The sequence below is a fragment of the Garra rufa genome, chromosome 11 (assembly GCF_049309525.1).
Source record: "Garra rufa chromosome 11, GarRuf1.0, whole genome shotgun sequence".
NCBI lineage: Eukaryota > Metazoa > Chordata > Actinopteri > Cypriniformes > Cyprinidae > Garra > Garra rufa.
Genome location: NC_133371.1, coordinates 39192966 through 39218795, shown reverse-complemented (window position 1 = coordinate 39218795; position 25830 = coordinate 39192966). Strand labels below are relative to the sequence as shown.

General features: G+C 34.9%; 1 protein-coding gene across 1 annotated transcript in view; it reads left to right on the top strand.

The window, feature by feature from the left end:
* The window catches only part of sema3d (sema domain, immunoglobulin domain (Ig), short basic domain, secreted, (semaphorin) 3D), a 50033-nt gene that overhangs the window by 3243 nt on the left and 20960 nt on the right, over positions 1-25830 (top strand). The window contains exons 2-6 of the mRNA XM_073850895.1: positions 9473-9657; positions 21141-21301; positions 23298-23360; positions 24171-24290; positions 24453-24546. Of these exons, the coding sequence (XP_073706996.1) occupies positions 9504-9657; positions 21141-21301; positions 23298-23360; positions 24171-24290; positions 24453-24546 (592 nt within the window). The 5' untranslated portion in view covers positions 9473-9503. The remainder of the gene's footprint in view (positions 1-9472; positions 9658-21140; positions 21302-23297; positions 23361-24170; positions 24291-24452; positions 24547-25830) is intronic.

Sequence of the window (25830 nt, the reverse complement as noted above, 5' to 3'; positions counted from 1 at the left end):
TTTCCCGCTGCCTGTCTCGGCTCACTGTCTCTCCTCACTACATCAGCAGTACATGAGCCAGTAAGACAAACCAACCTTGATTCTTCTAAATCCCAGGTTTCTTGACTCATTTAAAAGGAAGGCTGTGGTGAAAAGTTTTTTCATTTTTATGAAGAAAAAGTGGTGCTTGCCATGGAAAAGTAGCCGTCAAAGAGCGATTGCCAGGTGGTTTGTTTGGCATTGCTAGGGTGTGGTTGGCACACGTCATGCAATTTTGGTTTTTCAGTGTTGTTTTTCAGTGTAAATCTCCTTTTTTAAATCATACATCATATGAAAATCATCCGATTGTTTAGAAAATGAACGGCACACCTTACAATTTGAGGTATCATTTAGTGAGCCACTTCAATGGATGCCTGTTACACAAAGCTTGGTAAAGAAACTTCGAACTTGCAGCTACAGTATGTTTCAAAGTAAGTTTAGAGTTCACTTCTTTGCTGAAGATAAAAAAAAATCATTATGTAAAATATAATGAACTAAAGAAAATTTGCGAGGCAGGAAAACAGCAGCTTTCATGAACATTTAAGGCTACGTCTATGTTAATCAGAATACATTTGTAAATAGCGTTTTATTTGAAAACATTTTAAAGCATTTCCAAAACTTTCACAGTTCACACTACAACGCAAAAACTTTCAAATTTATCCATGAGAGCGTTTTCAAAAGGCTCCTTTTTTCTCTTGACAAAAATGCCTTCTCAGTGTGGACGGAGGAAGAAAACAGAGAAAAAGATGCGTTTTCAAACGGAAATGTACGGCATCACCTTAAAGTAAATGTCTGATTAAATTAGTGCAGGTGAATCAACAGAATTTATTAAATTAATTTATAAAACTTAAAAGAAAATGAAAGTTTAGCAGTTTTAAATGTTTTATATTTTTTAAAAGCTCGTATTTATATGTGTGCAATTATTAATTATAAATTATTTAATTTTATAATAATTATAAAATACTTATACTGTATAAAATACTTTTCTGTATATATATATATATTAAATAATTAACAGCAATTTGGAACAAGAGATACAGGATGAGCAACCTTATTGCATCAGATATATGTGGGGTCCTATGAAATCAATTTTATTTATTTATTTTTTTTATTCCATTTTAAGTTTTCTAAACTCTGTTTTAAAGGTTAAATTACATTTTATTAATCAGAAAGCATGTCTAATTAATTGAAATAATGAAACTTAAACAGTTTATTAAAAATTGACAAAAAAAAAAATTTAGGCCATTTAAAATACTGTTAAAATACAAATTTAATTTAATTTTTTTTTTTTACCAAATTCTGTGTTCCATTAATTTTCTGGATTCCATTTTATTAATTAAAACCATCTCTAAATATTTTTTTTTTCTAAATATTAACTTTTTTCTGGTTAATATTCTTTAAAAATTATATTTTACTAATAATTTTATTAGCAATAGCAGTACTATCATTACATTAACTAACAGAACTTTTATTTTGACGGATTGTTGTGAAGACCTTTACGTTTCTCTTTTTATATGATATGACGATCGTTTTTTTTTTCTCAAAAGAAACAGTAAAAGAGACTCTCTAGAGACAATGTTATGTGTTCACATACTCATATATTGAGGCGGAAGAGGCTGAAAACACAGCAAGCGTCACGTGCGATTCAGTATGTGTGTAGTAAACGAAACCGCGCGTCTGCGCCATTCATTCACACAGAGACACGTAGAACATGCAGGATTATAGTAGTTAATATCCACAGACAAAGTGTACTGACCTACTTTTGATTTATTCATACAAAATTTGGCAAATTCTTTCACATTCTGCGTTATACAGCAAATTCCATTTTTATGACTAGATTCCATCCACGATTCCTTCCCTGTTTTCAATAAATAAGCTTTCTATTGATGTATGGTTTGTTAGGATTGGACAATATTTGGCCGAGATACATCTATTTGAAAATCTGGAATCTGAGGATGCAAAAAAATCAAAATACTGAGAAAATCACCTTTAAAGTTGTCCAAATTAAATTCTTAACAATGCATATTACTAATCAAAAATTACATTTTGATATATTTACAGTAGGAATTTTACAAAAAATCTTCATGGAACATGTTCTTTACTTAATTTCCTAATGATTTTTTGCATAAAAGAAAAACCAATCATTTTGACCCATACAATGTATTTTTGGCTATTGCTACAAATATACCCCAGCGACTTAAGACTGGTTTTGTGGTCCAGGGTCACATATTGCATTTTGATTTAAATGTACTGACTCTCGATTTATTCATCCAAAATTTGGCAAATTCTGTCACATTCTGCGTTATACAGCAAATTCCATTTTTATGACTGGATTCTGTCCACAATTCCGTCCCTGTTTTGCGCATCACAGAAATCATGTTGACTAGTTCTTTTTTTTTTTTTTCAATATCTTACCCAGAATAAAACCAGCTCTGAAGCAGGTTAGCCATGTAGTGCAAGTTACCATGATGATGTATACCGCTAAAAACCAATTCATCTAAACAGAGTTTACTCAAACTAAACTCAAACTTACCTGGGTAGAGCCACTAAACAGGCTTCATGAAATAGGCCATATGTTTTGAAGGCACCCCACTCCCCTAACTGTGCTACCCGAGTTCCTGTTTTTCACTGATACTGTTTTAGTGTGTGAATGTTTGTATCTCAGCATGATTGACTGACATGTTGCGTTCAGCCTCGTCTCCCTCAAAGGGCTCCTGTCAGCGGCCTTACACACCTGAACACTCTTGATAAAAACACCGAACAATGTCAAACACCTCGTCTTCTTTATCCTTCCTTCACACGGCCTAAACCTTACACCATCCGCCCTCTCTTCACCTGTGTGTGGGTAACAGTACAGTTTTTAATCCGCTCACTCCAAACACAGCTAATCGACGAGAGACATTAGCCGAGCACTTTGTCTGCTCTCCATTACGGCTATGGAGGTTCCTCTCAGGATGTATTGAATTACCCATAATTCCCTAAACCTGTCACTCACAGACAGACAGACAGAGTGTCAGGTATTCCGGGAATATAATGAGGTTTGGGAATGTTGGCAGAGAGGCATTTCTTCACCGCTGTGTTTCTGCTCTCTGTCATTAGATATGCACCTGGCTTTCTCAGAGCTAAGTGCAGGTATGAAAGCTAAAACGTTTCCTCCTTTAAAGATGAGAAGGGGGATTAAAAACATATCATTAAACACGGACTTGGCTCAAACAAACAGCACTAATACAGAGTTTCACCTTTATAAAAGTTTGCAGAAGCTTGTTTTTTACTGTACTCTGACAGTGTGGCGATACTTGATATCTATTTCAGTTGCCTTTACCATAACAGACATAGTGCAACGATCCATGGATGATGATGATAACCTTCATGAGCAGCTGTGGATATTAAAAACTGCCTTAAGACTGTAGAAAACAGTTGTTGAGTATTAGAAATGAAATTTGAGACTGAATCGTAATGACATCGTCTATGTGTCTGCTTTTATGCCGTGTGATTGGGCGTTCAGCTTGAGGCCAAAGGACCGTCCAAACTGTCATATGAAAACTATTCAACGAGTTCAAGCAAAGGTCTGCTTTTCCTTTCGCTGCATATGTCAGTCATTCAGTAATGTCCTTAGGCAAATATAATATATGTACAACAAATGAGGGAAATAAGATTTTACAAATGTTTTCGTTATAGGTATTGAGATGGGTTGTATATACATTACCGGGTCACGGAATCACGTATACACAGATTTTAGTGAAGTTATGACTGGAATAAATGGTTTATTATCAGGGTTTCCGCGGGGTCTTAAAAAGTCTAAAATTTAAAAATCAAAATTTTAGGCCTTAAAAAGTCTTAAATTCGCTGTTCTAGGTCTTAAATAATTTTACACAGGTCTTATTTTTCCGATGTCCATGTAACGCTACCTCTAATGCTCATTTAAATTCTCTTTCTGTTGTTTCCGTGGTGTTGTAGTTCTTTATTTCACTATTCCAAATATAATTTGCTGAATTTAAACTACAAATGAGACCAGCATGCAATAGCCAATCAGCTTTCTGTTATTGGCGCGAGTCTCTCTCGGATTGTACCGCAGAAGTCAAATGGATTTAATTTTTTAGCTATGAGGAAGTGCAAGTTTAGCGATACTGGGCTTGGAAAAACTGAATATAGGGCTTGACTAAGGCCAGTTGCTAACAACTGTAGATTTTTTTCTCCCTCTGTGGAAGTTACTGCGTCTTCAGACAGAATCGCAGTATTTATATAACATTTCTAATAAATATATTTATAAATCAATAAATGTATTTAAAACATTAATCTCACTTTTAATTTTGCAGTGTAAATTATGTAATCTCACTGCTAACAGACATTTAGAATTTATTGATAAATTCATAAAATAAATTTCAAAGGTACGCATACATTTCAAAAGTAAAAAAAAAAAAATCGCTTCAGAATTTTTTTTTTTACATCAGATATTTCTAGTGGTACTTTTATGGGGATATTTTGTGTGGAATAGTATCTGCTGATATGGAAAGTTCACTGTATATCGTAGTAATAAATTTAATTTATGACAGCCATGAAATTTTGTTTACTTTTTACATTAAACACATTAAGTATCACATATGCATGTAATATAATATCTATTTCCATTACAGGTTTAGGTCTTAAATTTCATATAAAGTGGTATTAAAAAGGTCTTAAAAAGTCTTAAATTTCACTTGTTCATATCTGCAGAAACCCTGATTATGTCAGTATGAGCGAGTAAATGCATACAGTGGAGATCATTGCGTTTATTGATTCACTAAAAATACTTAACATAGTTTTACTTTGAACTGATTTTTCCCATTAGTTTTCATAGGAATTTTCAAAGCAGTTTTCATTTTTACGTAACAGACCAGGCAACCTAAAGGAGTTTTTAAGTTTTACACATGAAGACACACAATGAATTGTGAGTTTATATCTTGGAATTTTTTATTTCTCAGAATTGCAAGTTTATGTCTTACAATTCTGACTTTATAACTTAAAATTGCGAATTTATTTTACGCAATTGCAAGTTTATATCATGGATTTCTGACTTCATTTCTCAGAATTGTGAGTTTAAATCTCACAGTTCTGACTTTATAAGTTGCAATTGCTAGTTTATATCTCACAATTCTGAGAAATAAAGTCAGAATACCAAGATAAACTTACAATTCAGACTTTTTTTCTTAGAATTGTGAGTTCATATCTCGCAATTAACTTTTTTCTCAGAATTGCGAGTTTATATCCCCCAATATTACATGCAATTGCGAGTTACACTGCAAAATTATTTTTTTAAAATTACCCAAATTTTGTTTGTTTTTGCCTAAAACAAGCAAAAATATCTGATTTTAGATTTAAGATTATTAACAAAAACTAACAAAATTTGGTTCATTTAAAAAAAAAAAAAGATATAATATCTTAAGTAATTTTACTTGTTCAGTAAATGCATCCTGATTTAAGAATTTTTAGACATTTACTCTAGAAAGCAAGACAAAAATACTAAAGAAGAAAATCATTTTTTGCAGTGCATTAAGTCTGAATTGTAAGATTTAAACTCGCTATTCTGAGAAAATGTCTTTTTTCACTCAAAATTTGACTTTATAACTTGTGAGTTTATATCTCACATTTAAAAAAAAAGAATTGTGAGAAAAAAGTCAGAATTGCAACAAATAAATTCACGATTGTGAAAAAATATAATTTGAATTGTAAGATACAAACTCATTTGTGAGAAAAAATTGTCAGAATTGTTTTATCTCGCAATTCTGACTATTTCTTGCAATTGTGAGTTTATTTCACGCAATTCTGAGAGAAAAAAAAATCTGAATTGTGACTATATCTCACAATTCTGAGTTTATAACTCGCAATTGTGATTTTATCATACTATTCTGAGAAAAAAAAAGCCAGAATTGTGAAATAAAAAGTTGCAATAACCTTTTTAATTTTTTGTTCCGTGGCAGAAACAGGCTTGCATACTATTTGCACTTACAATAGTGTAAAGAAATGCTGTTTGTTGTTATTTGCACTTGGTACAAACAGTATCTACAGCTTACACTCAGTGTGAACAGTCTTTGTCTTTTTTACACTTAGAATAAATATCCCCTGCTTTATTTTGAATAATTCAACTTCAGTCATTAGAGTACAATTAGAGTCATGTGAAATAATAAATGAATGCTGCCAAACTAATTTAGCCTCATTTCAGTTCAATCAGACATTTTTTTTACTATTTCTGGCAGCAACACAACCATATTTTTGTTTCTTGTGACAATATTTGTTTTAGCTTTTGAATTGTTCTGTTTTAATGAGCAAAACAGTAGCTGTACAGCTTGCAGCCATGGGATTTGAAATCCAAGGGAGGTAAATGTAATATAATGCAACTAAGCTATATATTGAAGCCACAAAAATATGGGGTCAAATGATAGGATATTATTATCTTCCCTAAAAAACAATGTTACTTGGGCTTACAGAGTCCAACCGCCACCTTGAACATAATACGAGTTACTCGTAATGCAGCGAAGACAAATTTTCATTGTATGTTATGATTATGAAAACATAACATGGCCTTGGTGTCTGCGTGTGGTTATGTTGATATGAACATTATTTACACAGAGCAAGGAGTAACCCTTACACCCGACTACGACCACAGCGAAAAAGACTGACCCCTGCCAAGAATAATATAAATACGTAACCTGAGCTCATAATAATGAACTTGGGCTGACCTTTTAAAAAGGTGAATGCTAAAATAATGCAGTGGACTATGTCTGTGGTAGGTGTAGAAAGCCGTCCAGGAGATGTTTGCAAGAGACAATAGCTGTGATGTCAAAGAAAAGAAAAAATGTGTCTTTGTGGAGGAGGAAGAAAACATTAGAAAACTTTGGAAAGATGTTCTATTGTTTGATATATGAACTTACAAGACTCAAGCATTACCCAAGAGCCCCCGTGCTGATATCCTCGTGACACTTGCTCTCTGATATCGCTCCCTCAGCTCCTTTAAATCTACTCTACATGTCACGAATGCAGTATGATCCATCATAATCAAAGCTATCTGTGATGCCGCCTTGTTCTTTAAATAAACAGACAAATCTGACTTATCTTTATGTTCGAGTTAGAGATATATTTGTCTCCTGTTGATAAATGTGCAGTATTAGAGGAACATTCCTTAGTGGCAATGCATGTCTTTATCAGATGTCTGAAAACTAGATGTGTTTGGGTTGCAGTAGGTCATTGAAATATGTGACCCTGGACCACAAAACCAGTCATAAGGTTAAATTTGACAAAACTGAGATTTATACATCATATGAAAGCTCAATAAATAAGCTTTCTATTGATGTATGGTTTGTTAGGATCGGACAATATTTGGCCGAGATACATCTATTTGAAATCAGAAATCTGAGGATGCAAAAAAAATCAAAAATACTGAGAAAATCACCTTTAAAGTTGTCCAAATTAGGTTCTTAACAATGCATATTACAAATCAAAAATTACATTTTGATATGTTTACAGTAGGAATTTTACAAAAAATCTTCATGGAACATGAACTTTACTTAATTTCTTAATGATTTTTGGCATAAAAGAAAAATCAATAATTTTGACCCATACAATGTATTTTTGGCTATTGCTACAAATATACCCCAGCGACTTAAGACTGGTTTTGTGGTCCAGGGTCACATATATGAACATTATTTACATTATATTCAATAGGGTGACTGATGTTCAACAAATAAAATAGGCTGCTCTAGAAATGACCCAATTTGGGTCATTTTTGCTGGGTCAAAACTGGATAAACCTAGTGCTGGGTTGTTTTGTTCAAAAATGAGCAATACTGCTGGGTTAAAATGAGCCCAAAATGATTTGGAAATGAAAGTCACATAACACATGCAGAATAATTACATTAAAAACACAGGAAACTGGACAAAATACAGGCAATTGTAAAGACAAAATGTATGTGAGTGAGAAAAAGTGAAGAAATGAATAACAAATCAACAGTTACAACTTGTATAGTTACAGTAATTGAAGTTGCTTTTTAAACATTCGGTGAACATTGATGAATAAATATTAAGACGTTTTTTTCCCTCTCAACCAACCTCAGTTTCGGATTTGCACAAACTGCATTGCAATTAGTGGTGTGTGATATGATGATTTTTGATTGTGGACAATTAAAAGGTCTCCACAATCTGCTTTTGAAGAAAGTGAAATATACAAAACCAAGATCACATAAAACATACCATATGTACGTCAATCTGTTCTGGGGAAAAAACAACACTCTTTTAGCCCCTCTCAGTAGACATTTGACATTGAATATGTCATGAAATGTACATGGCAGTATGTATTTTGCGTCTTGTGAAAAAGTTCCCACAGGTACATTTGCGGCATGAGATCAGGTTGAATAAACACTGAAAACATTTCCAACCCAGCACCATTTGGTTACTGATTATAAATGATTGTCAACCCAAATTGGGTCTAATTAAATAGCTCAGCATTTTTTAGAGTGTAGAACCATTTATTACACAGAACTGTCATAGTCCTCACAATATATAGAGATTTACTGCATAATAATGGTGACATTGCTCAGTAGGTGATTTGAAGTCTGACAGCAATTCTCTTTAAATTTATTGTCAACGATGGTGAATTTGTTGTAAAATGTGTTGCTTCGGAAAAAGTGGTGCTTTAAAAGATGAAATTAGAGACGAAGCGTCTTAGGGAGGATTTTATTGTCAGCATGCCAAAGCACAGCACGCTGTCAGCACGCTCAAACCTTCGCTGAGAAGTCTCTTAATTCATTTCCTTTAAAGCAACACTGCTAATAATCTACGTAAACCCACTAGTTGTTTGTCGGACAACATAGTATAAGTCCTCCATGCCCCCTTTTCACTCAAAATAATAGGACTGTTTTGAGAGCCCCTGCTCTGAAGTGTGTGAATCCTTGTCCTAAATGATTCCCTGCTGAAGGAAATCTCCTAATGAAGACAGACTACTACAGTTTTCTCACTCTCTCCCACAATTTCATGGCAGTCTGTTGACTAATGAAGCAGAGATTCAGACATGATCCTCACCCCAGCCGTTCAGCACTTAGAATACTGTTTGTTGAAGAAGTGAGAAAGCGAGACGGAGACAGAGCAGATGAAAGATGGAGCGAGAAAATAAAAGAAAGGCATTTGAAAGAAGGCTGAAAGTGGCTGCCCTCATCAAGCTGACCTTTTGTTTAGAGACAAACAGATTTAGAAAGAGAGGGAGAAAGTATGTGTGTTGGTGGACAAAAGAAAAGACTTGAATAGAGCAGCAGCTGATGCAGAGCTGCTAAAATGCGTAGACATGCCTGAAAGAGACCACAGTAAAGCAGCTGAACATTTGCTTGGGATTTAACAAGACCTCAAACACACACACACACACACACCTCCCACAGAGATGCCCAGCCACTCCCTTAGATGACTCCCTCTAACTGTCCGCTCCATCACAGGTCCGCAGTAGCAGAAGTCTTCTCTCCCATCATGAAGACTGCTGAGGATCCAGACAAACAGAGACGGAGGAGCAGACATCAGCATCTCCGGATGGGGTGGTCTACATTGGTGATGCTCTTCTTCTCTCTGCCAGAAGTGAACTCTATGAAGGAGAGCGTGCCAAGAGTTAAACTCGGCTACAGAGGTAAAGTTTGTCCTTATGTGACTTTATTTAACAATCTGTTTGTTCCAAGAAGCTTTTGCATTGCTCTACGCAGATGATTTCTTTCTAAAATTATCTATTAAATCTTAAGTGTTTTGCTGAATTTTCATGTATTTATTTTAAACATCTGCTGGTGTGTTTGTCATTTTTAAAGGATACATTTTGAAGTACATGTAGGAGTGTGATGAGAGGTTTACAGTGCACTTGTACGAGGTCAATATTTAGACTGTGCATGTGACAGATTGAGTGTACATAAGGGATGTGCTGCATATCACAGAAGCAGTATGCACGTTTTGTGATATTGTATTTACTGGAGCACGCACGCACACACACACACACACACACACACACACACACACACACACACACACACACACACACACACACTTAGCTAAATATATGTTTTTATATGGAGCTAATTTTAATGGCTATAGGCCAAATAATTATTACTCAAAGAAAAACTGTTATCTTTAAAATAATGTTATCTTTGCTATATTTTTATTGTCCTTAAACTATAGATATCACTTCTATGCACATATACAATTGAAGTCAAAAGTTTGCATACACCCTGCAGAATCTACAAAATGTTAATTATTTGAGCAAAATAAGAGGAATAATGCAAAATGTTGTTTTTTATTTAGTACTTACCTGAATAAGATGATAATAGTTGAATTTATAAAACTGACCATGTTGAAAAATGTACATACACTTGATTGTTAATACTGTGTTGCTACCTGAATGATACAGGGCTATTCTTTGGTTTTTCAGCATTTTTGTGTATTTGAACCCTTTCCAGCAATGACTGTATGATTTTGAGATCCATCTTTTCACACTGAGGACCACTAAGGGACTCATATGGAGCTATTACAGAAGGTTCAAACGCTCACTCAGTGTTTCCCCTAGGTTTCCAGTGTTGGGGGGGGGGGGGGGCTTAGGGGGTTGGGTGCCGGTAGCCAACGTTACTTTTTTTTTCCCGGTACTTTACCCTACTTTGTGAAATAACGAAAACATTATTATAGACTTATTCAGAGGAAAAATAAGTCCAAAACTCTCTATTTTAACATTTTGAACAATAGGGCTCTACCAACTTTTGCTTTTTTTTTTTTTTTAATTCTTGTGTGTATTATTTTTTCTCATAATCAAATTAAAAGTATAAAAATTTATTTATTTTTAATCAAATGAAAAATAAACCCTTTTAATTTTTGGCAAACAAACAGAGGTTTACTGTTAAAATCAATAAATAATAATAATTTAACATTTCAATAATAATTGTTGTATTTTTTCTACAATTAAGTGGTTAATCTTGTTATATTTATTTTTATCATATATATTGTTTCATGTCAATTATTTAAATAGGAATATATAAACAACTACATTATACTGTACAAAAGTAATACAAGACTAATGTTCTGTTACATGTTACTTTTATTTTGACAGGTTGCCTTGAAGTTTCTGTGTGTGTACAGCATGTTATGATGCTAGTTTTCTCAAATGAAACGGTAAAAGTGACACTCACAGCAGCTTTGGATATTGAGTTTATCTGTTCATGCGAGATGCAAATGCCCAAAATTAGCGGGAGCGTCACGTGTGCTTCAGTATATGCGTGTAGTAAAAGCATGTCTCCACCATTCATGTATACAGAGGCAAACGGAGCATGCAGGATTCATATTGAAACGGTCTTTTTGCATTTCAGTTTTCACAGACACTAGTCCATATCGCGATTTGAATGAAGTAACAGACCAACTTTTGATTTATTAATCCAAAAATCGACGAATTTACGTGGCATTTCGCGCTACAGTAGATTCGGTTTTTATGAATGGAGTCCGCGATCCCGTCTGTGTTTTCGCAGATGAGACATTGTAAACACGCGATCATGTAAAGACAGAAATGACATGCCTTCGTGTAAATAAGATAAATAACACAAGGCAATTTAGTTTGTTTAATAAAAGAACAATGTATAGCCCTGTTCTATAGGAAAGATAACCTTAATGACTTCTATTGTGATCTGACGCTATATCAAAAATAAAATGAACTTGACATTCAAGGGGGGCGGGGCGCCCCCCTAAGATAATGGTAGGGGAAACACTGCTCACTGATGCGTAAGAAGGACAAAACGATGTGTTAAGGGTGAAAACTTTTGAACATAAGGAAAATCTGTACATTTTTCATATTTTGCTTAAATATAATGTTTTTCATTTAGTACTGCACTTCAGACGCTATAGAAGATACTTACATGTGTCCCAGAAGACAATAAATTAAATTTACCCTGATCTTCCAATTCAAAAAGTTTTCACCCCCTGGCTCTTAATCCACTGTGTTTCATCAGTGAGCATTTGAACCTTCTGTAATAGTTGTCTTCAGTGTGAAAAGATTGATCTCAAAGTCATACAGTCATTGCTGGAAAGGGTTCAAATACACAAAATATGCTGAAAAATCCAAGAAAAAACTGAATTTGTGAGACTTAAAGTTTTTTTCTGAAGAACAGTGAGCAGTATGTAAACATCTTTTATGTGAAATATCTTATTCAGATTAGTACTAAAAATGCATGCATTTTGTATGATCCCTCTTTTTTTGGTAAAATAATTTACATTTTGCAGATTCTGCAAGGTGTATGTAAACTTTTGACCTCAACTGTATATCATCTTACCCCATTTTAATGATTTTCAGATGCTAATTAATAGTCCTTTTTGACAACTTAGCAAAGACCTAGCTGCCACTCAGAACACCACAGTGAGTAGATTGCAGTGGTTTGGCAACAATATACAACCACTTGGAAATATCTGAGAGATTAATCTTTCCCAGCTTAAACGTTGAAGCTATTTTAAACCATTCAAGTGCAATAAGCCATGAAAAAAAATTGATATGGTTTTTCCAGCTTATTGTGCTTAAATAGTCAAATAAACACAAACATATGTCAAAATGACTGTGGTGATTATTCATGTAAACACAGTAAGTCTTAAGTGAATGTAAACAGTTAAATATGTTTCAATATATTAGGTCTGTCCATTAGCTTTTAAAGGGACAGCATCCTAATAATCCTGCTGCTGTTTGAGTCATTAAAGGCATAGTTCACACAAAATGATAATTCTGTCATTAATTTACTCAACCTCATGTCGTTTCCAAACCTGTAAACTCAAATTTCATAGAATTACAGTTGAACCACTGATCTCACATGGACTGTTCTACCGGCCGAACTACGTTAATATGCATTGCTTGTACACCTGCATTTGTTTGTTTATGAACATTGTGCTGTATATTTTGCTGCGTCAGAAGTTCTAGGACAAAATGATTGTTTCATAATGAGAGGTTAAATAAGGACTTGTCTACTAAGGTCTGGGATTGTACCCAGTACTTCACTGTAATGTCTGCATCTTTTGTGGTATTTGCTAACCACTGCTTCATGCTGTGAGCGCGCTCCCTCCCTCTACCTGTGGTTGTGTTTGATCGCTCGACTGCAGCTGCGGCTTCAAAGGTTTGATAAGTCAATAAGGCGTTAACTCTCTGATCTCAACAGTGATCCCACGAGCACAGCCCATTTTAGCTTATCGCTGGAGTTACGCTGACAATACCATAGCAGTGCCACACTCTCAAACACACACATGCTTACTTTTGCTGTGTGTATTATGGGTGGGAGTTCAGGGCAAGATAAACCTGTGACGCTATAAAGCGAGTGAGGCGTAAAAGAAACAACTGTTAAAAGTAACAACATGTCCTTACTCATTTATGTGCACTGACACATGGATTGTTAAAAGTCATGCATGCTTTGTCTGCAGTCGTAGACACATGATAAATCTGCACTGAGCTTTACAACATCAGTAGCAGCTTTGATTAGATACCACGTTGTTCCAGAATGTGTTTTTGATAAGTGCTGACAAGTGACATTAAACAAATGAGAAAAGATAAAAGTCTCTCAATTTCACCATTCTCCATTTGTTTCTTTCTCTTCTGCATTCGGTCCCTGCCTCGATTTGAGGAGTTAACTGAATGCAGTGTTTGTTCTATGCCACTGAGGGAAATAAAACTTATATATCTCTTTAAAGACTGACCCACAGCATGCCAGCACTACTGAAACAGACCTTCATCCATATCAGGAAACTCACGCCAATAAAAATATGAATGACTGTGCTGGGCCGTCTGTTTATTTTCAGTTTCTTTAGCATAAAAATCCTACATGCTGTGCGTCAGTGTGCCATATTTTAGCCGCTGAGCTGGCGTGAATGACGTGAATGAGAGGAGAGAACAGACAGCTGCCTGACTTGTGCTAGAAATTATGATTTGTGCAAAGCTCTTGAAGAGATTTGCTTGAAGTGTCTACAATGGAAATCTGTATGTTGAACTGGGTTTTATGATGAGAGCCAGATAATAAAGAAACTCTATTAAATAAAGAAAACTATATTTTTTAATATACATTTTAAAGTGCAAATAAACAATTTTAGTACTGCAAATATATATATATATATGCGTTCGTAGCCTTTGAAACGTATGAAGTGCTTGTAATTATATTTCACTACATCACAGAAACAACTGAAACAAAGATCTAAAAGCAGTTCAGCAGCAAACTTTGTGAAAACTAATATTTGTGTCATTCTCAAAACTTTTGGCCACGACTGTATATATATATATATATATATATATATATATTAGGGGTGGGCATATATTAATTTTTTTGATCTAGATTAATCTAGATTAAATCTTGGAATTAATCTAGATTAATCTAGATTAAAATGGCTAATTTGAATTCTGCTGAAGGCATTCAGAATATGTGTGCTACCCAAATAATGACTAAAAGTAAGTCTTCAAGAACGGGCCAGGTGGCGCATTAGACCAGGCGCTCATCTCCTGTTTCCAAAATGCATCACAAACTGCTTGACAATTGCATTTACAACATAATTACCTATACAAACTTGTGTAACCAAGTACTTCTGCGCAAAAGGCTGCACGACGTGCTCGTTGCCGTTAAATACACAGACACGCACGTGCATGGATTTCTGCGTGCATAGTCTTCCATTAAACTGCGTTGCTTTTAGAAGCGTCAATTCAGTTGTTGCATATAGTTTAATGTCTTTATATCGGCATTATCAAAGCACATTATAACTCAAACTTGAGATTTTACTGGGGCACAGCAGATATTCACTGGGGCGCGTGCCGCAGTAAAAAGGGTCTAGCAACGCACGCACCTGCCCTGAAGCGGCTTCATAGCTGCATCCATGTTTGCACGTCTCATTTGATGTGGTAATTTCACAGAAGTTGAAGACTCGTTCTCGCCCCCTACAGTGCAATTCCACTAGGTATACGTCATCCGCGCTAAAATATCAAGGTGAAAGTCATCATATTTTACGTAGTTTAGACCCAGCTCCCAATCCAACTTTGAGAATAGATTAACGGCGATATTTTTTTTATCGCACGATAAGAGTCTCACGTTAACGCAGCACGTTAACGCCGATAACGGCCCACCACTAATATATATATATATATATATATATATATATATATATATATACATATTAATCTTTAGCTAACAGTTATAAATGTCCATTTCTGAATAAAAAATGAAATTGCGACTTCTTATCTCTCAATTCCTTTTTTTTTTGCAACTGCGAGTTTACATCTCGCAATTCCGATTTTTTTTTTCAGGATTGCATGCTATGAACTCACAATTCTGACATTTTTTTCAGAATTGTTACTTTATATCTCACAATTCTGACTTTATAACATGCAATTGCAATTTATTAAGTCAGAATTGTGAGATATAAACTCTGAATTCTGAGAAGATGTCAGTCTTTTTTCCAGACTTTATTTTTTGCAATCGTGTTTATATTACGCAATTCTGAGAAAAAAAAGTCAGAATTGTGAGTTTATATCTTGCATTTCTGACTTTGTAACTCACAATTACAAGGTTATATCATGCAATTCTGACTTTTTATTTTTCTCGCAATTGTGAGTTTATATCACGCAATTCTAATAAAAAAGTCAGAATTTGGCAGATGGGCTTCCATAAACTGTAAACATCATGTAAACAATATAAATTTACTGGAAAGCTCAACTATACAAGAAAAATAAATTAGTAAATAAATAAAAGTGTTTACTTTAGTTATTTTTTTCTTAACCTATTGCCATAGCTTTTCTTTTTTAAAGCATAAACCTAAAATCTAATGAATATTAGTAAGAAAAAAAAGAAAGAAAAAAATATATATATCGCATTTTTTGCATTTTAAATATATGTCATATATATATATATATATATATATATATATATATATATATATATATAAACTATCTATTAATAAAATATATAGGACAAAAATATATCTAAAATATAATTGTTCCTGCTAGGCTTTTTTACAAGATGTTTTAATCCATTAAGGTACACTGAGCAGGTCAGTTTGATCTTAAAACTTGCTGTTCCGCTCCATGTTTGGTCTGTTTGAGAGGATGCAGAAGTACAGTCTTTCACAATCAATCATCTGAGCAGATGCTCTCATAAAAACATCGGCACCATTTCTGTGTCACTGCAAGCCTTTAAAACAGAGTGTGTCATTATCCAGAAGAATGCAGGGCTGCGTGCACACCTCAAGGCCGATCGACAAGACCGTCTTCTTGTTTTTCTCTTAAAGGAAGGCTGAAAGGGGAACATCTGATCTGCGTTAGATATAGTACCTCTCATAATGTTCTCTGGAGTCAACCAAACAATAACCCTTCTGTCGCTAACATCACTCCTAGCTGACAATGTCCAGTGAAACACAGCAAAATATTATCTTCAGGTTGTGTAAATATTTTTATTAAAGACAGTCTCTCTCGGCACAGGGGTCTCGTGTGAGGGTTATTGATTGTTTTATGAGTGTTATATATTCTTGTGTTTGACATAAAGTGTATGCATGATAGTATAGACATGCATGAATGTAAAGCATGCAAACACAAAGCCTTGTTTTGCAATAGGAAAACAGCATTTTAAGAACTCACAGTATGGTATACAATGAATTTATAACTATATGGCTCCCAGTTGGCTGTGGCTCTCTAAACAGATGTAAAACAAGCAGGTCATAAATATGGCCATGCGTCTTTCTAATGTACTGTACACAGACTTACACCAGTTTCCACTAGTTTGGCTCTCTTCCCAAAGCCACAGGCAGGATATTGATTACACCTAAGAGTGTAATCCTTTACCATCTGAGAAATCTTAAAAGAAGTCTTGCTCTGTGACATTAGCTTTAAATGTGTGACCCAGTTTCTGGCGGATAGCTGGGGGTACCTTCATTTGTCAACCCCTTAAATTGTGCATTACTTCATAGGTTTGTATTTCACTCATCAGCCTTTATGCTTTCCTGTTGCCTGAAGATAAATGATGTACCTGTAGGGCTGAAATAGCTTGCAGTGTAAAGGTTGAACTGTACAGCACAATGTAAAGACTGAACTGAATGAACAATACTTTCTTTATGTTTCCACATGGAGTCCACGTTTCTTATAAGAATAATTATTAAGTCACCACGATCAGTGAACCACAGAAGTGTAGCATTACGTTACAAGCTTATAAAATTTGACTCATAAGAAGTTCTTATTGGAGTCAGTTCACTCTGTGGCCATTTTTGGCAATGGCCCTTCCAGTCATGGAAGTATAGCTTCTTTGTACTTGAATGGGAATAGCCTGAAATTTCCCAAATTGTTTGCCAAGTTTACAATTCAACATATTTCGAATCACAAATAACAAGGGTGTGTGAATAGCATGTTTTGCTAAAATCAAACTATGTATGTATTTATGTGTATGTATCTATATATAACTTTCTTCCTTCTGTGGAGCAAAATTTATACCAGAATGTCCCTTGTTCCTCAGTTCAGTTCCAGTACTCAATTTAAAAAAATCCTCGATTGCATTTTGCCCCTGTCGAGGAACCAGAAAAACACCGAAAGTGGCGCATCCCCCGGACGAGAATCCATAAAACGCATTATTAGACCATTTTCCAAGGCAGCGTGATATATTAAACCTATAAATATCATAATAAAGCATAATTCTATTGTAATTTCACAAACGCTATGATTCAATTAAATGATATGTGATGCAGGTTTAATTATTTACATGCCTGTAGGTTACATACATGTGTGTCAGAATGGCTCAGTTCAGTAAATGCTGCTCCTCACAAACTCTCATGATTTACATATGTGACCCTGGACCACAAAACCAGTCTTAAGTCGCTGGGGTATATTTCTAGCAATAGCCAAAAATACATTGTATGGGTCAAAATTATTGATTTTTCTTTTATGTCAAAAATCATTAGGAAATTAAGTAAAGATCATGTTACATTAAGATTTTTTGTAAAATTCCTACTGTAAACCTATCAAAATGTAATTTTTGATTAGTAATATGCATTGCTAAGAACTTAATTTGGACAACTTTAAAGGTGATTTTCTCAGTATTTTGATTTTATTGCACCCTTAGATTCCAGATTTTCAAATAGATGTATCTCAGCCAAATATTGTCCTATCCTAACAAACTATACATCAATACAAAGCTTATTTATTGAGCCTTCATATGATGTATATATCTCAGTTTTGTAAAATTTAACCTTATGACTGGTTTTGTGGTCCAGGGTCACATATGTGGAGCTTCTCAAATTTCATCTCTGCATATTGTTGTGAGTTTGGGTTTACTTTAACATTAATCTAGGATCCCTGCATGCGCAATTTCATCAGATTTGTCAGTTAAATAATTTATAAACCTATGCAAATACAGGAGAATACACCAATATCTTTCTCGATATGCTAACTGTTCATCGCAATTTCAAAATAAAAGCTCAAACCACCAGTTTATGCGTTTTAATGTCCACAGATTCTAGAAATGACAGTGGCTGTAGCATTTTTGTCATAAAGAAATGACCAAATATTAAAGATTAAGTGGACATTTGAATTAAATGTTGTTTAGTCAGTATTAAAACAAGGATTCGATCGTGCAGTAAAGTGTAAAAACAACCTTCTGTAGTCATTTGTTATAATGCGTAATGTACATTAGCTCTATTGTTTATAATACATTATGTATTTTCACAGTTTTATTTAATAAAACCATATGAGTACTTGCTTTTGATACTTCATTTGAACTTATTATTATTGCTTCATTGCTTTATATGTGTATTTTAAGTAATTTAAAGGCTTTTGTTTGCTTAGGTCTGTTTTTATTACTTCAAACAACTTATTTATAATTATCTAATTACTTGATTAATCATCAGAATAATTGACAGATTACTCAAATACCAGAATAATCGACAGATTACTTGATCACCAAAATAATTGTTAGTGACAGTCCTAGCTGGAAGATAAATATTTGGTAAATAATGACTGAAATTAGCATATTTGAGATGTCTGGACTACTTTAACAGCATTTTTTGCTCTTTTTTGGAGCTTGACTAATCTCCACTTCTGTTGAATGGAAATAAGCAGCTTAAACATTCTGTTAAATGTCTCTTATAGGTTTACTTTAAAAGGCAAGTGTCTGATATTACTTAGAAAAGAACATTCAACTTTGTAATGGATTTGTCAATGCACATTTTAAATATTCTTTGTCTAGATGTAATTTACAGACTTTATTGCTATGAGGGGATGCAAGAGTTGTTTCCCTTGAGGGGTCCAGATAAAGCTCCAGAACGCCAGATAAATCTCTGTAGACTTCATTGCTAAGCTGGGATCTTTCAGCAGGGCTCTGACCTAAAACTGTTTGCAGAGTAGATTAGCGTCAGCTAGTCAGGCATTAACATGAGAGGGGTTTTATTTTGGGAAGGATTTTTTGTCTTATAAATATTGATCAGAAATGACCCGTCCTCGACCCTGCACCCCAGAGATTTAATAGTTAAGTCCTAGGATTTATTCAACTTCTTGATGCCCCACGACCCAACCCTAACATGGTTGTTTAAACAAGATGGCAGACATGCAGGGAGGTAGCTGAAAACTGAGAAATGGGAAGAATAAATGGTGAAATGCTGTGTATATGTGAAATTCAGAATTCAAAACAGAATAAAAAGAGGATCAAAAAACATAAACGAATCTACGGACCTGCTGGTGTTTAAGTGCACCCTGCCAGATTTTCTTGCTTTGAGGCTGCTGGCAGATGGTTATGTTTGTGTGCAAGGAGAGCAGAGACATAGGGTGGAGAAATGTTAGGACTCTGTCCAAGTCTACTAAGACTGCGTGCTTTAGTCAAATGTCATTACGTGTTTCAAAAACATCTCGAGAATTATGCATCTAGAGAGTTCGGCTTGTACGTACCAAAGGCTTAACAACGTCACCTTTACAGAATTTCCACCTCACTTATGTTCGTGTTGATAGCTTGGAACTTTGAGGCTTATTTGTGTTATCGTGACAACTATTTGGCCTATGTTCATTGTGCGCAAACGCCAATCTGATCTCAGCTGTCTAAGCTGTTAACTGGTATTCTTCAGCGAGAATAACAAAATCTGTCATTGCTCCCTCAGAGAGCACAAGAAGTGAAATATGAAACCTACCGCAAATGAACCATCGGGCTAATCTGCGGCTGTGCCGACGTGTGAGAATTGATAGGGTAGACCGATTAGATCCAGCTGAATGCTCAGACAGCTCAGAGGCTCTTGGTTTGTGTTCAGCAGGTGAAGTAAGAGGTTTTGTAAATGAGCTGACGTTAAAGAGAGGATGAAACCTTATCAGGATGGAATCTGAACACATAGATGACAGATAACCCTGAGGTTATGGTTATATATATGGAATATAGAGATACTTTTTTAGATCTATTGCAACACTGCAGTGCTTATAATAGAAAGTAATAGTTGAAGTTATAAAAATGTCCCCGTTCAAAAGTTTACATTCTGTACACTTGATTCTTAATTCTGTGTTGTTACTTAAATAATCCATGGCTGTGTTTTTAGTTGTTCACGAGTCCCTTGTTTGTCCTAAACAGTTAACTGACAGCTGTTCTTCAGAAAAAAACCTTTAGGTCTCACAAATTCTTTTGTTTTTCAGCATTTTTGTGTATTTGAACCCGTTCAAACAGTGACTGTATGATTTTGAGATCCATCTTTTCACACTGAGGACAACTGAGGGACTCATATGCAACTATTACAGAAGGGTCAAACGCTCACTGATGCTTCAGAAGGATGTTTCGATGCATTAAGAGCCGGGTAAATTTAACTTATTTTGTCTTCTGGGAAACATGTAAATATCTTCTGTAGTATCTGAAGGGCAGTACTAAAAGAAAAAATAGGATATTTAGGCAAAATAAGAAAAATGTACAGATTCATTCTGTTCAAAAGTTTTCACCCCCGGCTCTTAATGCATCGTGTTCCCTTCTGAAGCCTCATTGATTGTTTGAACCTTCTTGCAAAACATGCATTTTGCATGATATCTCTTATTTTAGTAAAATAATTAACATTTTGCAGATTCTGCAAGAAGTATGTCAACTTTTGACCACAACTGTATGTATTTACATACATGTGTTCATTTGACTTCTCCAGAGCTGATCCATTCTCGAAGTGTGGTGCCGTTCGTGGGTTCCAGCGAGGGGCAGCGGTTTCAGACAGTATTATTGGATGAAGAGAGAAGCCGATTGCTGCTGGGAGCCAAAGACCACATCTACCTACTAGACCCAGACAACATCAATAAACACCCAAAAAAGGTATACACACACACCTTAAAGGGCTCACACCTGCAGACATGCAGTTTCAGGTCTCTGTGGAAAAGAACGTAAAGACTTCACACTATGTGTGGTCTGGGGCAAAATATAGCACATTTTTCCATAGGATCATTCACTGTAGAAGAGCGTTCACACACTCTCAGACTGGTTAATAGTTTGCTTTTTATGTGGATATTGTTTTTTTTTTTTTTTTTGATTGACCATATGTGACCCTGGACCACAAAACCAGTCATAAGGGTCAACTTTTTCCAATTTTTCCATTGATATATAATTTGTTACAAAATGACAATATTTGGCCAAGATGCAACTGTTTAAAAATATTAAATATTAAGAAAATCTCCTTTTAAAGTTGTCAAAATGTAGTTCTTAGCAATGCATATTACTAATCAAAAATTAAGTTTTTATATATTTACAGTAGGTAAGTTACAAAATATCTTCATGGAACATGATCTTTGCTTAAAAAATCAATAATTTTGACCCATACAATGTTATTTTGGCTATTACTACGAATATACCCGTGTTACTTAAGAATGGTTTTGTGGTCCAGATCACATTGTTTTTTAAGTTAATTTAATTTTTATTAATCAGGTTCTCTTCTTGTACTTATAAAAAACTCTTTTCTCATTTGTTGAACAGAAATATATTAAATGCATTTTTTTTTGTGAATCATTTTATGTAAACTACATCCTGTATGTATATTTTAAATAAAAAATGGTGCTTACCAGTGCAAACTGTACTTTTTTGGTTGCTAGGTGGTTCGTAGGTGGTCGCATTATTGTGAGAACAAAATTATTTTCCCTTTTTTAGTTATAAATCTGTCGACTGATAGTACTTATGCACTTGGACAACATAATCTGGGTTAAACTAAGTACAAATCAAAACTGTTTATACCTTTCTAATCTCACAAAAATGCCTGATAGCATGGTGTGAGAGTCTCTGGATATGTTTGGCTTATGAATACATTTGTGGTAGTAGGTGGTCAAGTGTGTTTATATGTGTCTCTGCCTTAGGAGTTCCCTTAGTTCGCTTCATACTTTCACTCCCACAGGTATTTCATAGTTACTGTCACATCTAGATATTCCCACCAGCATCACTCTACAGAGCTGTCACACCTGTCAATCACTGTCTCAGTGTTCAATGTACATTGTGCTCCTTTTTAAGTTTGCGGTAGGTGCGTCTTCAAAGCACCATTATGTAAAGTCGTCTCACGAGCAAGTGTAATCCTGGATTGCTTATTACATGTAGAGACGGCTCTGTTAGGTCAAGGTCAAAGGTCAGCCCTGTGTATGCTAAGCGCTTAAGCTCTTTATAACACATGTGTCCAGAGACAGCGCCAGCAGCCCCTTCATCACTCTATCTGTACGTCATCCTCTGTTTTCGTGAGCTTAACCCTGAACTCATGTTTGTACAGTATTTCATGTGTAAAGCTTTTCATCTGGTAAATATACAATGGCTTCAACTCTGTTTATACTACGGGGTTGTTACATGCTAGAATCTGATTGGTTGATTGGTTGATTTTCAGAGAAACACACGGCTAAAGTATTTCCAGGCAGGTCTTGACCACAGTCCATATCACTTTGCCAAGTGATTTCCGTTATTTTAAAGGTCATTACGGCCTGCAACGGCAAAAGAACCAAAACCCACAATGACACTGACCAAGTAAATAAATACAGTAAGCAATAGGATAAAAACAAATTGTTTCCATGATTTTTTCCATAAAATTACGGAAAAAATTACTTTTTCTCGCTCTCTCTTCCATACAAATGCACACACATACTGTACTCACACACTCTTTTCTAACTTGCGTTTGAATTTGAATAGGGCTTATATCAGAGTTTTTGTTTGGTTTACACTTCATGGTTGAATTACCTTTCTGAAACAATGCCATGAGAGACAATTGTAAACACATAAGCTGACTTATGCTGGTATTTTACTTGAATTCACATGCTTTTTGTGTGTATGTGTTTCTCACTTGCAGCTAAGCTGGCCAGCTCCAAGAGACAGGGTGGATATGTGTATACTAGCTGGCAAAAACCCTCATGTAAGTATCAGTCAGGATATATGGCTGTTGATTTGAATGAATCCTCTAAAACTCAAACCTGTCTTGTAAAAGTGAGCTGTAAACTGTTAGCTTTAGACCTTCACTGCAGGTTGTTTTTTAAAGAAATTAATACTTTCATTCAGCAAAAAAAGTAATTACTATTTTAAATCATTTATACATTTATCAATTTTTTTTATAAATGTTTCTTGAGAACCATATAAGCATGATTGCAGGATACAGACTCGCAGTTATGAAATTTTTTCTTCAGAATTGTGAGATATAAACATGCAACTTTGAGTTATAAAGTCAGAATTGTTAGATACAAACTTTTAAAAAAGCAATTATAAAAAAAAGTCCGATTTGTGAGTTTATATCTTGCAATTCTGACTTTATTTCTCGCAACTGAATGTTATAAAGTCAGAATTTTGAGATATAAATATCACGCAATTCTAAACAAAAGTTGGATTTACAAGGGTGTGTCTAGCAATTCTGACTATTTCTTGCAATTGCAAGTTTATATATTACAATTCTGACTTTATTTCTCGCAATTGCGAGTTTATATCATGCAATTCTGAGAAAAAAGTCAGATTTGCGAGTTTGGACCAGAAATGCAAGATGTAAACTCGCAATTGCGAGAAAACAAGTCAGAATTGTGAGATAAATTGTCACAATTACCTTTTTTGTTTTTTATTCAGTGACCGAAATAGGCTTCCATATTAGAGACATCTTTCAGAAACATAAAAAAAAATGTATGAACCTTTTTGAGGTCCCTGCACATGATCACATTCTCTCTTTCTCTCTCTACCTCAGACCGAATGTGCTAATTTCATTCGAGTTTTGCACAGCTATAACCGGACCCATATCTACGCCTGTGGCACTGGAGCCTTCCATCCCACCTGTGCTTTCTTAGAGGTCAAAGGTCACAAAGAGGCAAGAAATTAAATTATTGACTACTTCCATACAGAGTTTATTGAGTTATTCTAGGTTTTATGTGTGATTAACTGGTATTCTTTTAAAACCTGAGTTGTTTCGTTAAGTCATTTCTCCTGTATGGTAAATATTAATGGTGAGTGTTTTGTGTAATGCTTGCAGGACAGTTGGCTGCACCTTCTCAGCAACTCTGTGGAATCTGGCCGAATGAAATGTCCTTTTGATCCACACCAGCCCTTTGCTTCAGTACTCACAGGTGAGCTTGAATCCAACAGATCTTCCTTCTCCAAACACAAACTTGATGTAAAGAGCATTTTACTCTGCACGTGATAGGCTTTCTCCCAAGAAAATTCTGGATGTCTGTCAGACATTTGTTTTTGGCTTCAAGTTAAAACGACCCTTATGTTTTCAATGGAGGGCTGCAGAGAAATGTCACACCCTGTCAAAAGTACCAGCTGTAAACTTTATTTTTTTTTTCCTTGCGTTCCATTTTTGTGGGTTGTATTGAAGCCTGAATTTTTCCAGCTGAACAAATTTTGATAAATTACAGCCATTAGTCATTACACATACTTCCTTCCTACCAGAAAACGGATTGAAACTGTAATCGTCATAAAAAGACCTGAACTAGGAAAGTTAAAAAAAAAGGGAAAATTGTCATATCATTCCAAGATTGACTGGCACGAAACACTAAAGGAGTTTTGAAGAAATTTAATTAAATGAAAACATTTTGTGAGAAGCTCCAAAATCGCCCAAAAATCATCATAAAAGTCATTCAGCCTTGTGTGCGAAATAGACAACAATTTAAAGGGAACCCTGGGTATTAAGACTTGTGTGGCTTAATATAACGTAAATGTCTCTCACTGAAATATGTAGTAGAAAATTATTATTACACCATTATTTAGATTGCATGAAATGGTTGCACTCGGTGAGCTACTGGCGCTACCTGTTGCTATTTTTATCGCAACACAACTCGGAAAATAAAAGACTGTAAAGCAATAAGAAGAGGAGAAAACAATGGGAAGTTGCCTGTGGATGAATAAAACTTCTTAAAGATCCACGTCTTTGTTCTCTCCACTTTAGCCCTGGAAGACCACAGTTACTGAAAGAGCTTATAAACAACAGAGACAGGAAACGTAGATGCCATCCTGGCAGGATGTAAACATTCTGGCACTTGTCATAATGCCGCAGCAACTGAAGGAGTTTCTCAGCATGGATTTCACTCGATATCGGGGGGCGTTTAGACTCCTTGTAGGGAAAAATCAATGGTAAAAAGTTGTGTTGCGGTAAAAATAGCAACAGGCAGCGTCAGTAGCTCACAGAGTGCAACCATTTAACATAATCCAAATAATGGCACCCCCACAGTCCAAATTATGTATAAAACGATGTTTTTTTTTTTTTGTCTTTCATTGGTTTTATGCTACATATTTCAGTAAGAGACATCATATTTTATCACGGCATACAAGTCTTAATACCTGGGGTTCACTTAAAGTAAAACAGTTAAAATTGAAAGTAAATCTAAAGTTAGTATTTCAAATGAGAT